The sequence below is a fragment of the Trematomus bernacchii genome, unplaced genomic scaffold, assembly GCF_902827165.1.
Source record: "Trematomus bernacchii unplaced genomic scaffold, fTreBer1.1, whole genome shotgun sequence".
NCBI classification, from domain to species: Eukaryota; Metazoa; Chordata; class Actinopteri; order Perciformes; family Nototheniidae; genus Trematomus; species Trematomus bernacchii.
Genome location: NW_022988043.1, coordinates 13,772,448 through 13,784,977, shown reverse-complemented (window position 1 = coordinate 13,784,977; position 12,530 = coordinate 13,772,448). Strand labels below are relative to the sequence as shown.

Genomic DNA, 12,530 nt, shown 5'->3' with positions numbered 1-12,530 from the left:
TGATACAAAATAACTCTAACCATCATAAGGTTCTCAAGGACAGGTATGAAATTGTTAAGCAGAAAAAAAAGGGAAATGAAACCAATGCAATTATCTGTGTTAGCCTATATCTCACAAAGCCTGTTTATTATTATATTGTCGCCTAACTCTGTAGTATGGATAAGGATCAAGGAGTGAGTCTATTCCACATTAAGTATATTATTAATCTTACTGTAAATGCCCAATATGCACATTTTACTTTGTATCATAAAAAAAGACAAAATGCTAACATTCTTGGCATGTCAGCATTTGCACAAAGTGTAGTGTGTTTTTTACCCACAAGGTAGCAGTATATCCACGCTGCATCCTAATATACTGTCGTTAAACATTGGAGCTACATGTTGTATTTTACACTTGGTAGGCTTTACAAATATGTGATGATGATATACACTATTTGAAAAAGGATATATGTTTCTGATATATGTAATGATGTGTAGCCTCCAGTATGTATTAGATGATATGCAATCCAGCACAATAATCTAGCAATTAACATGAGTTTTTAGAAGACAGGACATTTCTTCTTTTCTGTTGGGACTTTGTTTGAATTATTTAGGTTTGATCATGTGAAACAAATCTTAAGACATTGAAGATTATTGTCGTCAGTTTCCAGTTCTGAATGTGTGTGTGTGTGTGTGTGTGTGTGTGTGTGTGTGTGTGTGTGTGTGTGTGTGTGTGTGTGTGTGTGTGTGCGTGTGTGTGTGTGTGTGTGTGTGTGTGTGTGTGTGTGTGTGTGTGTGTGGGTGTGTGTGTGTGTGTGTGTGTGTGTGTGTATGTGTGTGTGTGTGTGTGTGTGTGTGTGTGTGTGTGTGTGGTATTGGTGTGTGGAGTTGGCTGAAGGCAGTAAACCAGGTCAGTGTCACATGTGAGATCTGATCCTACACAGAGAATAATGCTTGCTGAGGAATTTAACAATACAGTAACAGGGGATGACAGCAAGAGCGCACAGAGAGACGGGTGAGACGTATTAAGTGTACAAAAAATGTTGCTTCAGTCTGTGTATTTGTGTGTGAATATAAATCAGGTTTCCAGCTCAGCTGGACCTACGCCCTGAATTTCTCAGGGGTCTTCACTTTCTTTTTGTTCTGTCCCTCTATTGTTCCTGTTTACTCCCGCTGGGCTGTCCCCAGGTGAGGCTGGCTTCTCACAGCGCGCTCAGTGCATTGTGTCCGCACTCAATAGGCTCACTGTGGAGCCAGCAGGGTGCCTGTTTTCAACCCTGTTAGCTACACTACTTTGTTCTCCAAGTTTCATACAGCTCACTTTGAGGCCTGAGAAGGTTTACCTCACTGTATAAATATAAAGCCATACGGCTCTAACAGTCAGTCTGTTTGATCGAATTTAGCGCATATAACACATGGCAACTCAAGGTCAAACCATTGCTCTTTTATAGCTAGTTATCCACATTTTTCATTTTTATTTCAGACCAAAAAGGATAATGAGCCAATCTAATCACTCGCTCAAGTGGGCTTAATAAATGTCTCAATGCCATGGGTAAATTAAATGGTTCAATTCATTGGGCCAATCAAATCGCTCGATACACTGGGCCAATGAAATGGCTTGATACAATGGGCCAATCAAAAGACTTGCCACAATTTCAGTAAAAATGGGCCCATCAAATGACTCAATACATTGGGCCATTCAAATGGCTCTATCAAATGGGCCAATCAAATGGCTTGTTTCAGTGGGCTAATCATAGGGAACAATCAAATTGGACAATGAAACAGCTCCTTACATTGGGTCATTAAAATAGCTCAATACATTTGGCCAATCAATTGGCTCGTTACAATGGGCCAATGAAAATACTCGTTACATTAAGCTTATCAGGGGTTCAATCAAATGGCTCAATATAAGGTTTCAATCATATGACTAAATACAATATATTTTGTTGGATTTGCCCTTTGGGTTGATTAATTTAATTATACAGATTGGACAATTAACTTCATTTATTAGTTAACACTGACTAGTTTATGTGCATCACAGCTTATTTCCTTCGCAAGGTGTCAAGTTGCATCCTCCTCTTTGTTGCTGTTGGGTTGGACAAACGAGAAGTGGCTCCTCCCAACAAAGAGAGTGGAGCCACTGCATACAAACTCACCTGTTAAACTGCCAGCATCGGGGTGGAAATCTGACCGAGTAGCAAACAGTCCTGCTGAAGAACTTAGCTCAATGTAAGTATCATGTTGTCCTTTTCTTCTTTGTTTTATTGATAACATAATGGCTTTAGGTCACTGAATATGCAATTAAGATTTAAAATGTTACTCCGGAGAAGCATACAAGCATTAAAGTTCACAGCTATTTTGACTCAGGTGGAGGGATTACTTGAATCCAATAAATACCTCTTTTACTTTGTGCACTTAAAAAGTCACATGAAATGAAAACCTGTTTAGTATCGAGCACTTTTTGTTTTACCATTGTCAAGTTAATTCAAAAGTTCCATTAAGTAGCTGTCCTGAGAGACGATTGGATTACTGAGCCAGCCTACAAGCCTCTCTCTGAAATGACTGTTGATGTTTCTTCTTGGAAAGTCAAGCCAATGCCAGCAAAGAGGCATCCATTGACTACAGACAGATGCATGAGTACAGACTGATGCAAAATTACTATAGCGAGACGTGAAACCAAGATCTAAAAAACCCCATTAAGAATCCTTTAAAATACATTTTAAAATGTGTTAAAGGGTTGATTGAAAGTTCATTCTTGACCTTTCCTGTGCAATTATGACTGCTATTTTCTAAGGTCAGGAATCAATAACTCATATACAAATTGTTCTTAAAAAACAATGTCTATCAACAACCAGAGTAAGGTAGACAACTTGTGGTTATCAAAACAAGCCTGTGCGCGCCTTTCTCTAAACCAAACGACTTACTCCTCTATCTGCAGCTGTACCATTTTTAAATAGAATTTGTGAATGCTGACTTAGTGCTTCTAACCAAACTGAACCCCCCTGATATTGCCCCGTCTCAGAAGCTAAGCAGGCTTGATCTGGGTCAGAGCTTGGATAGAAGACTGCCTGGGAATACCTGATGCTTTATTAAATTAGCATGTAACTTGTAATTTCACTCACGTGTGCTGAGTGAGACTTGTCAGTGGAAGTCAAAGAACATCTTGTAGCAAAGCAAAGAGTAAGCCTGACTGGAATACTTAAAAATTAAATGAATTGATTTAAGTTAAGCAGCATCAAGCCGGCTCAAACCAAACCGAATTATTTATATATATTAATATTATCTTTATGTATCTTACCTGTTAACATAGGATCATATTTACATTTTACATGCTAAGAAATTGCAATTTCTTTATTTCCTAAATCCAATTTAAATGCAACATGGTACATGGTGAGAACAATGTATACAAATCAATAAATTAGGGTTATTTAAAGGGAAAAAAGGGGAGTCTGTTAAGAGAAACCTAAGAAACGATAAAGCTGGGAGTTAGGCAGAACAGTGAAGTTATTGAATATTTGATACAAGAAATATTCACCAAATCTTATTGTTGTTAATATATGGGGGATTCTGATAGCACTTTACTGTATAACAATGGAGGAATTAAGTGTTTTCGTATAGAAAAATTCCACAAGATTATTCAAATGCTTTTTTGTAATATCTTTTTTTTAAGGATAACCAATGATTTAGAAATACATGTCTTGTAGCACTACTCTGTATAAAAGTACACTGATGGAATATTTCTACAAAAGACAAAATACTTCAAAAGCATATTTCCTCAAAAAAAGTATTGTAGAATAACAGCAGGCCACTAATGGGTGAAGTGATTTTGTTAACCATACACTGTATAGTGAAGTAGCTTCACCATAAGAGCACTTATTAACTTATCTGCTGCAGTGGACACCATGGCCTCCACCCTCTCTGTGCGCAGTTACTCCGTGCGTCAGCCCTCCTTCTCCAGCATGTCCCAGAGGGACAGCGGTCGCAGCATCCGCTCCAAGCCTGCCGTGTCCTCCGCCACGCTGTCTCTGTCCCGCTCCGTTTCAATGGGCAACGGCCTCAACATGCTGGGCTCCAGTCTGTCCTTCAACGGCCTCTGTGCCGCAGCCAGTGAGAAGGAGACCATGATAGGCCTGAACGACCGGCTGGCCAACTACCTGGAGAAGGTGCGCTCTCTGGAGAGGTCCAACTCCGAGCTGGAGGTCAAGATCAAGCAGCTCATGCTGGAGAGGACCCCCAAAGGGCACGACATCGACGGGATGATGGCCCAGGCACATGCTATCGGGCAGGAGGTCAGTCATTGTAGATCATATTCTCCCAAAACAGAGAATTTCTCTGTAGCAGCATTTCATTGCACCCCGGTGATTGATATGACATTTACATATATGAGGATTTGTAAATATGTTTTTATAATTTGATGTGTAAATGTTGGCATTATTGAGAGACTTGGCTCAAGATAACCTCCCAGCTTAGGTAAATGCACCATATAAAATCAAAAGCAAGGAATATGTTTAGGGTTATTTGATTAAGCAGAGATATTACTCTCTAATTTTAGGTTGATTGAAAATGAACACTCCTTCAAGTTGACATTAACCCTCAAGAAAGTAATATTACATTTGGGCATACTTACACACTCAAAATACTAACAATTTGTAGTCATGTGTAGTAGTCAAAGTTACCCTTGAAGTGTTTGTTTGAAGGCAATAATGAGATACAACCTTTTATTTATCAGTTCAACTATTTTCATCTGCAGGCAGAGAGATCTGGATGTTAAGACCATTTATGATTGCACAATAAATAAAACAGCGCACAAACATTATTAGAATCATTTCTAGTTATGCCAGATCTTCCTGAACCATCCACTCATGTCCTGCTCAGGTGAGGAAGAAGACGCTGGAGAACGCCCGCATCATGCTGGAGATTGATAATGCCCGGCTGGCGGCTGATGACTTCAGAGTCAAGTGAGTGTCACACAGAGCTTCCTTTCTTTACCTGCCTGTGAGTTGTTAACATAGAAGCGCCAGACTGCAAAGCCATGTGAATAAATGATCTTTAAGTAAGGCGGCGAAATAAGAGCTTCATTCCCACGCTGCTGAGGCATGTGCATAGATCTCCATCCAGGAGCACAGGGTGTGATGGATCGTGCAGGTCAGAGAGACAGCGTGGCTTCTGAAGTCCAGAGCTGGCAGAGTGAAGCTGAAGGAAAGATGGGGGAGTCAGGATACACTGCTGATGCTTTTCACAATGTGTTGATGGTATTTTGTGTGACCTGATGTGCAGGAGCGATACATGAATTGGCAGTGATGGATGGCCTTAGCAGCAAAGAGCATGTTTACCTTCCATGCAGATATTTGTATGGTATTTTCACTTGTGTGTATCCACTCTGGGATGATTTCATGAGAAGTCTCATCAATTGTTTGCACGTGTTGCATTACCTCCAGTTTGTGACTTCCATGTCTCAAAGGAATGTTCCAAATAGTTTTACTCCAAAAACGCACTCTGTCTTTTGAGAGAAACATTTAAAACGTTTTTTCCGGCACATTTGGATCTAAGAATCCTCTTATATTCACATTTGATTTGCAAGTCTATTTTTAATCCAAAAAAGATGGCAGCATGAAGTGATATATATCATCGTTTTGTGTTACACAAGAAAAATATATATAAATACATATAAAACAATGAAAAATAACCATACGATTTATATTATCATTTGACAAAATACTCTTATATCAAAGTCGACTTTTTAGCTTTTTTCTGAGCACCACACAATCTTCTTCAGCTCATTGAAGGCTATGTGACATGATTAAAAGCCAGTTGGGGGAATCTAGTAAGTAAGGACTTTGATTTTAGATGACTTTTGCCAAATTACACTTCCCAAAGTCAAGAATGAATTTTAACACCGAACAATAACATAAAAGGAAACAGATATTTGTTGATGCACCACAGGAATGCAGCAGACAAATTCACTTCCAGCAGCTGTCTTTGCTTGGGTTAAGTTTTATAATGAGTCATGTAATAAAAATACATGAATGGCTCCTTTCCTTCACTGTGTTTGTGGTGCAGATGGGAAGCGGAGGCCACACTCTGCCAGTCGGTAGAGAGGGACTGTCAGGCTCTGAAGAGAGCTAAGTCAGACCACGACCAGATGATCGCCACGCTGAGAGGAGACCTGGACAGCCTGAAGGAGGAGCTCTACTTCCTCAAGAAGAATCACGACGAGGTGAGATCCCCGCCGAGGTGAAGGTCCTGTCAGACATGATCAATGAGTGTTTACTTATCAAGATAATCACCTTACAAGTTGTCAAGAGTCGTCTTGTACAAATGTCGGATGTCTTTAAAGCATCTCAAAAGATAAATGAAAGCCTCTCAAAATGATTAATATAATCTAAAACCACAGAGCTGTAACACATTCCAGTTTCATATCAGCAACAAAGTAGCCCAGGGTTTAACAGTATCCAGTATCTGAAAGATTATCCTGTACGGACACACCCTTTTTCTTTGGTACCATAGTGCTTCGAGACAACACCTGTGTACACAAAACAGGAGCACTAGAGCCCATCCAGCCACATGTCGGGTGTGTGTAGACGGCAAGGTGTGGTATACAGGATGTAGACTGAACACTTGACTGAGAACAAGAGTTTTTTTATCTAAATTGACATTAATTCCTTTTTAGACAATTTTTTTTCAATAGTTACATACAATTTTCTTTCAATAGTTTTAATAAAATAAGGTTTGTAGGACTAGATTATTTAAACAATAACAAAATAAACCATTTCAAATGACTTTTTTTCCATAAAACTAAGTACATTTTGCTCGTAATATAAAGTGGTATTACTACTTTTACTTAAGTTAAGGCACTGAAGTTAGATAGTGCAGCCTAAGAGATGTCCAGGGAGTAAATAGTAACTAAGATTTTGCAACATTAAACACTAATGTTTCTTTTCCTTTCTTTAAATGATCACAGGAGATGATTACAGTGAAGTCTCGTCTGGCCAACGAGCAGGTGAGCGTGGAGGTGGACGCGCCTCAGGGCCCTGACCTGGGGGCTATCATGGCTGAGCTGAGGGTCCAGTATGAGGGCATCGCGCGCAAGAACAAGGATGAGGCCGAGGCTTGGTACATCAGGAAGGTCTGTCGCTGCATGAATCTATTCTTATTATTCCGGTAGTAATACATGTTTATTTGCAATATCATAGACCTCTGTACTGTACATAACACTTTTGTTTATGTGTGTGTCTACAGTTGGACGCGGTGCAGTCAGAGGTCAAAGAAAGCAACGAGGCTCTGCGTAGTGCCCAAAGCGAGCTCAGTGAGAGGCGACGATTCCTGCAAGCTCTGGAGGTCGAACTTGACAATATTCGGAGGCAGGTAAAGTAGTCATAACATTCGAACAAGTGTAATCACATATTTTTCCAGGAAGAACGCTTCCCATGTTGTCTCTCTTTCAGAAATGAATCAAATCTTTTGCTACTATTTCTCTACTTCTTTGGAGTTCAGCCCCATCCTCACCTCTTCTCTTCTGCACACACATTATCCATAGATTACAGCTGCCTTCTCCTTGTCAACAAAGAGATTTTAGCAGCACAATGTACACCGCTATTTCATTTTGCTCCGATAATCAATCAGAGTGACAACAAGACGTAGACTCAAACAAGCCTGTTTTGTCTGTGTCTCCGTTACATGTTAACACAGGTCAAACTATCATATGGCGTGGTTCAGTGGAGTCAAATATAGCTCATTGATGTTTGCCTTATAGTGAGCACACAGTATTGAATGCAGAGATATTACGGTGCTGACAGTCTCAAGTATGTGTGGTTGATTGGTGAGGGGGCGATGCTGGGTGGTAAAAGTGTCCATTATGTGACAGTGGTGGCGCTTTAGTGGACTTCACAGAGGAACATCGTGTATAGTACAGATAACGCTTATGTGAACATAACATAACAATCTGATAAAGGTGCCCTGTTGATTTTTTTTATATTAAATGTATCCATGCATTTCTACAACATAGGACATTGGGACATTTTGAAATGATTTAAAATACAAGTGAAACACACAATGATTTGAATTGTCAATTATTCTGTTGATTATCTTGAACAATCCATTAGTTGTTTGGTCTATAAAAGGTCAGAAAGCCAAGGATTCTAGGAGGTGGTGGAGACCAAAACAAAGCTAAAAGTAGAGTTAATGTATGTTTTATAGAGCTATATCAAACATATGGATGTAATTTATAGATGTTAAACTGCTAAAGGATGCTTATTTAATATATATGATGATACATAAAGTCTGCTTCAGTGAGTGTTTCGTAATGTATAAAAAACGTTATAGTACGACGTGTTACCTACTGTCACTGATCACTCCCTGTTTGTTCTGTTCACAGGTGAGTGTGTTGGAAGGAAACCTGGCTGAAACGGGGCACAAGTACTCAGTGGAGATGGACCGTCTTCAGACCACGCTGACCCAGCTGGAGGACGAGCTGTCTCAGCTGCGTTTGGACATGCAACGCAACAAGACCGAGTACGAGCAGCTGCTGCGCATCAAACAGAACCTGGAGATGGAGATCGCTACGTACAGGAGGCTGCTGGAGGGGGAGGAAACGTGAGTGAGGGTCGCAGGATCAGTGCTCAGAAATACACAGTTAGCGTACCTATGTTTATTTCTATAAAGATAAAACATGTTTGGCATGCTCCCCTGAATTTGACAGAGGACAGTTTCAAAATGGGGATTAGTGAGAGGGAGGGGTTAGACAAAAGGTCCTAGGCTGCAATGGGTCGTTGTTGTATATGACATGCACTGTAAACATATTCTTTCAGTACTTACAAAATAACACTGATTATAATCCAGGAAATCAATTAAAAACATTGTCATTTCCCCATGTTTGCATTTAGCTACAGAGGAGTACATTGTGTGGAGTTTGCTGGGATATAAAGTGCACTCATTCACTTATTCTCAAAGCAAGAGAGAGAATTTGCATATTTCCCAAAATGTGGAACTTTAAATTGTCGTACTTGCATCAGATAGTTAGTTAACATGATATCTGCTTTATCTTTTGAATGACGTTGTTTTTTCCCTCGGCCTACAGGGTAAAAGAAACACCTCCACCTCCTAAAAGTAAGTTCAGTTTTTTTTTTATGTCATAAGGACAAAAACCTCTTCGCTAATTTTGAATAAAGTCTTCTGTTTCTTCATAAGGTCTACAATCTTGCTGAAGGTTATTTGTTAAAAAAACAACACTAGCTTGTTTGTCAGTGTTGGCTTGTTGTATGAATAACAAAGGATAACAAAGAGAAAAGGGTTTGTTAGCTTCTAATTTTCACCCCTATCAGATCCTGTGTGTGTCAAGTGACCACACCAGAGGACATACTTCCTGTTGGTTAAATGCAGTCTGCAAAACTTAGGAAGGGATCTGATACTCCTGCAGGACGTGTTTTCTGCTGTGATGGCCTACCATTGTATTTACTGTCTGCACGTTAATACGCGTTACCATTTGATATTACTAGAGCAGACAATATCCTGCAGGAGCATAAAGGAGCTTCCGATCCTTTCCTACATGCAGACTATCCATTTAGGACACTTGAAATGTGGACTTAGGCGTGGTCGCTCAACACCCGCAGGATCTGATAAGAATACAAAGCACACTCGCTGACTCTCTCTCTTCTATTTCATCCCTTTTGTATTTTTTTGCACTGAGTAAGATTACTGACATGTGTTTTCTTTGTTGCTTTATAGCCGTTTATAGTGTTGTTCCATCAGAAGAAGTTTTTTGACAACATTTTATGTACTTTTTGGGACTTATGTGATTAACCCTGATTTGTTTTCCATATCACAGAAGAACCTGATATAAGGACCAGGAAGATTGTAAAAGTCGTCACCCAGACCATGATCAATGGCAAAGTGGTGGATGAGTCCAGCGAGGTGGAGCAGATTGAGGAGCGCAAAAAATAAGCCAAAGTGTTGCAAGAGGAGAACCCAAAGTTCATCTAATTTCAAAACAACATTCTTGTTGAGGCCACACAATAGACTGATTAATGAGTTCAACCTAAAATAAAATAAAGTGATTTGCAACATCATGATATATTTCATTACATACAGTGGATCTCTTGTTGGCAGAAACTCTTACTTATAATGAAATGATTCTCATAAATGTTTAAATAGTCTGTATAATGATGTCCAAATCTTATCTGAAACTTCTGCTGTGACTTACAGTAATGCAACCTTAACCTCATTTCATCCATCACATTTTGTTTACCACGTCTACTTACTATTGTAGCTTTTATAACGGCTTTTAACCCTAACACTTTTTTTAGGGGGGTGGGAGGGTTTCTTATTCCTCGCTTACCTTAGCTTAGCTTAGCATGAAAACAACGGTAACCAACTAGCTTGGCTTTTTCAACCATACAATTTAACTCTAAAACAAAGAGTAAAGAAGTCTTTATTCTAAGCTAATCCAACCAGCCGCCGGATGTCGGTAGTGCACAGACATGAGGGTCTAACTCTCACCATGAAAGAAAATAAGAGTTTATCCTAAAAATATTTAGCTATTTCCTTTAATACATGCTGAAGCTTTCAGAAAATGTCTTGATCTTGCAACAACATCTACTCTATGTGCATGAGAGTTTCGTTGTAAAAAAAAAAAGGGAAAGGGAGTATTGTAATGTACTGTATAGTTGTATGTAAAGAAATAAACCAAAGCAGCTGTACAGTCTCAATAAAACAGGGTTTTCAAAAAAGTGTCCCTTTCATTTTACTCTCAGACAGAAACGTTGGCTGATTATACTGGAGGAACATAATATTACAGTGAAACAGAGAAATGTGATTCTGCACTGAGAAGGCTGAAACTAAAATACCTACAAACAGTAGTTTCAAGTGACAGGCTTTGTGTGTTTGTGTGTGTGTGTGTGTGTGTGTGTGTGTGTGTGTGTGTGTGTGTGTGTGTGTGTGTGTGTGTGTGTGTGTGTGTGTGTGTGTGTTGCCTCTCACTGTGTACACCTGTACATACAACTTACAGGAGTTAAAGTTATATTGAAGCAAAAAGTCACTCATTTCTGAAAATGTATTTCAGATGTCAATAAAGTAGAACTACTAGACAACCAAACCAAATGCCTACAGTGCTGCAAGTGAAAACTACTGATGTATCCATCTTCCAATGAGGTGATTAAGTGTTACTGTGTGATTTGATCATTTTACCCCATGTTGAAGTTTTAGTTGACATGAGCAGATTGTCCTGCACATGTTGATCCTCTGAATCAACATTACAATGTCTATTGATAGTTTGATGAGCAGCGCCTCCCTGTGGAGAAAAGAAGTAAATGCCCTTTAAGAAATCCTTATAATTTACTTTTCAAGTTATCTTGTTATCTTGGCTTTTCAATATAGGCCTACATGGGGAAATGTGTGACATTACCTTTTATACAAACAAATCTGTCTTCTTGTCATGTATTCTCTTCTCTGAGGGTAAAATATTGACATCTGTTGACTGAAATTGAAATAACAAATAATGTCCTTGCAAAGCAATGTCAATCCAAAAACAGGTGCATACATGGGGTCTGTACAATAAATACGTGTTTTAAACGAGCAGAAAATGCTTTTTTTTTTTATAAATAAGTGGAAATATCAATAAAATATCAATACTTAAAGGTCCCATGTCATGGCCATTTCTACTGATCATAATTCCATTGTTGAGGTATACTACAGTAAAATAGATTTATACTGTGCAATTTTCCAAACCCACATTGGTTTCTCATACAGCATCTCTGTAAAGTATGTGTATTCACCGGTATTCACTCTCTGTCCTAAACGGCTTGTTGGAGCTCCTGCCCCCCCTCCCTGTGAGCCCAGTGTGCTCTGATTGGTCGGGACGTTGAGAGGCTCGTTGCTGCGATCTGCTGCGAGGAGCAGACAGGCTTCCGCGTCGGCGATACAGCGAGAACAAGCTAAACTCATCCTGAGCACACACAAACACTAACAGCCGAAGTAAAAACAATAAGTGTGGCTTGATATTGAGTAAGAAAAAGGTTTATAACGCTGTGAGAATGGGTCTGCGGAGAGCATTTCTCCACGATCCCAACTTAGTAGCCCGAAAAACGTTTACCCATTTAAACAGTCGTGGTAGATACCTTGTTTGTTTTAAACATCATAAATACACAAACAACAATGAATACTTACAGGTTGTGTACCCGAATATCCCGCTGGTCCAAACAAAGTATGAACAGCATCGTTCTTCAGTGCCCTACGCCAGTGGTTCTCAAATGGGGGTACACGGACCCCTAGGGGTACGTTGGAGTACTGCAGGGGGTACGTGAGATTTATTTTATGTTAATGAAAAAAACAAACATAATTAATGCATTTAAACAAACTACTAATAGTAGATTAACTACTTTATTCAAAAGTTTACAGTAATTCTGGATAATAAAATGGGAAAAATAAACGGGGTGCTCTCTTTTCCTCTCTCTCGTCTCCGGACAGCCGGTCAGTCTCGTGCAGCTCGCTGAACCTGTAATAAGTGGCCCAACAGTAAAGAATACACATATTTATAACTAGTTTAGCTAGTTCCAGAGT

The 12,530-nt window shown here is 39.4% G+C and overlaps 1 protein-coding gene across 1 annotated transcript; it reads left to right on the top strand.

Moving 5' to 3' along the window:
• The first annotated feature begins 2,118 nt into the window (after positions 1–2,118).
• Positions 2,119–10,696, top strand: krt1-c5 (keratin, type 1, gene c5). The gene is made up of 9 exons (XM_034117507.1): positions 2,119–2,207; positions 3,873–4,267; positions 4,854–4,936; positions 6,039–6,195; positions 6,940–7,104; positions 7,218–7,343; positions 8,353–8,570; positions 9,055–9,083; positions 9,802–10,696. The coding sequence occupies exons 2-9, from the start codon at positions 3,881–3,883 to the stop codon at positions 9,915–9,917; spliced, it is 1,281 nt and encodes a 426-aa protein (XP_033973398.1). The 5' UTR covers positions 2,119–2,207; positions 3,873–3,880; the 3' UTR covers positions 9,918–10,696.
• The last annotated feature ends 1,834 nt before the right edge of the window (positions 10,697–12,530 follow it).

Coding starts and splice junctions, on each gene's coding strand:
- krt1-c5 (XM_034117507.1), top strand. CDS start 3,881: ATGGCCTCCACCCTCTCTGTGCGCAGTTACTCCGTGCGTCAGCCCTCC. Junction 7,105..7,217: donor AGGCTTGGTACATCAGGAAG/GTCTGTCGCTGC, acceptor GTGTGTCTACAG/TTGGACGCGGTGCAGTCAGA. Junction 7,344..8,352: donor TTGACAATATTCGGAGGCAG/GTAAAGTAGTCA, acceptor TTCTGTTCACAG/GTGAGTGTGTTGGAAGGAAA.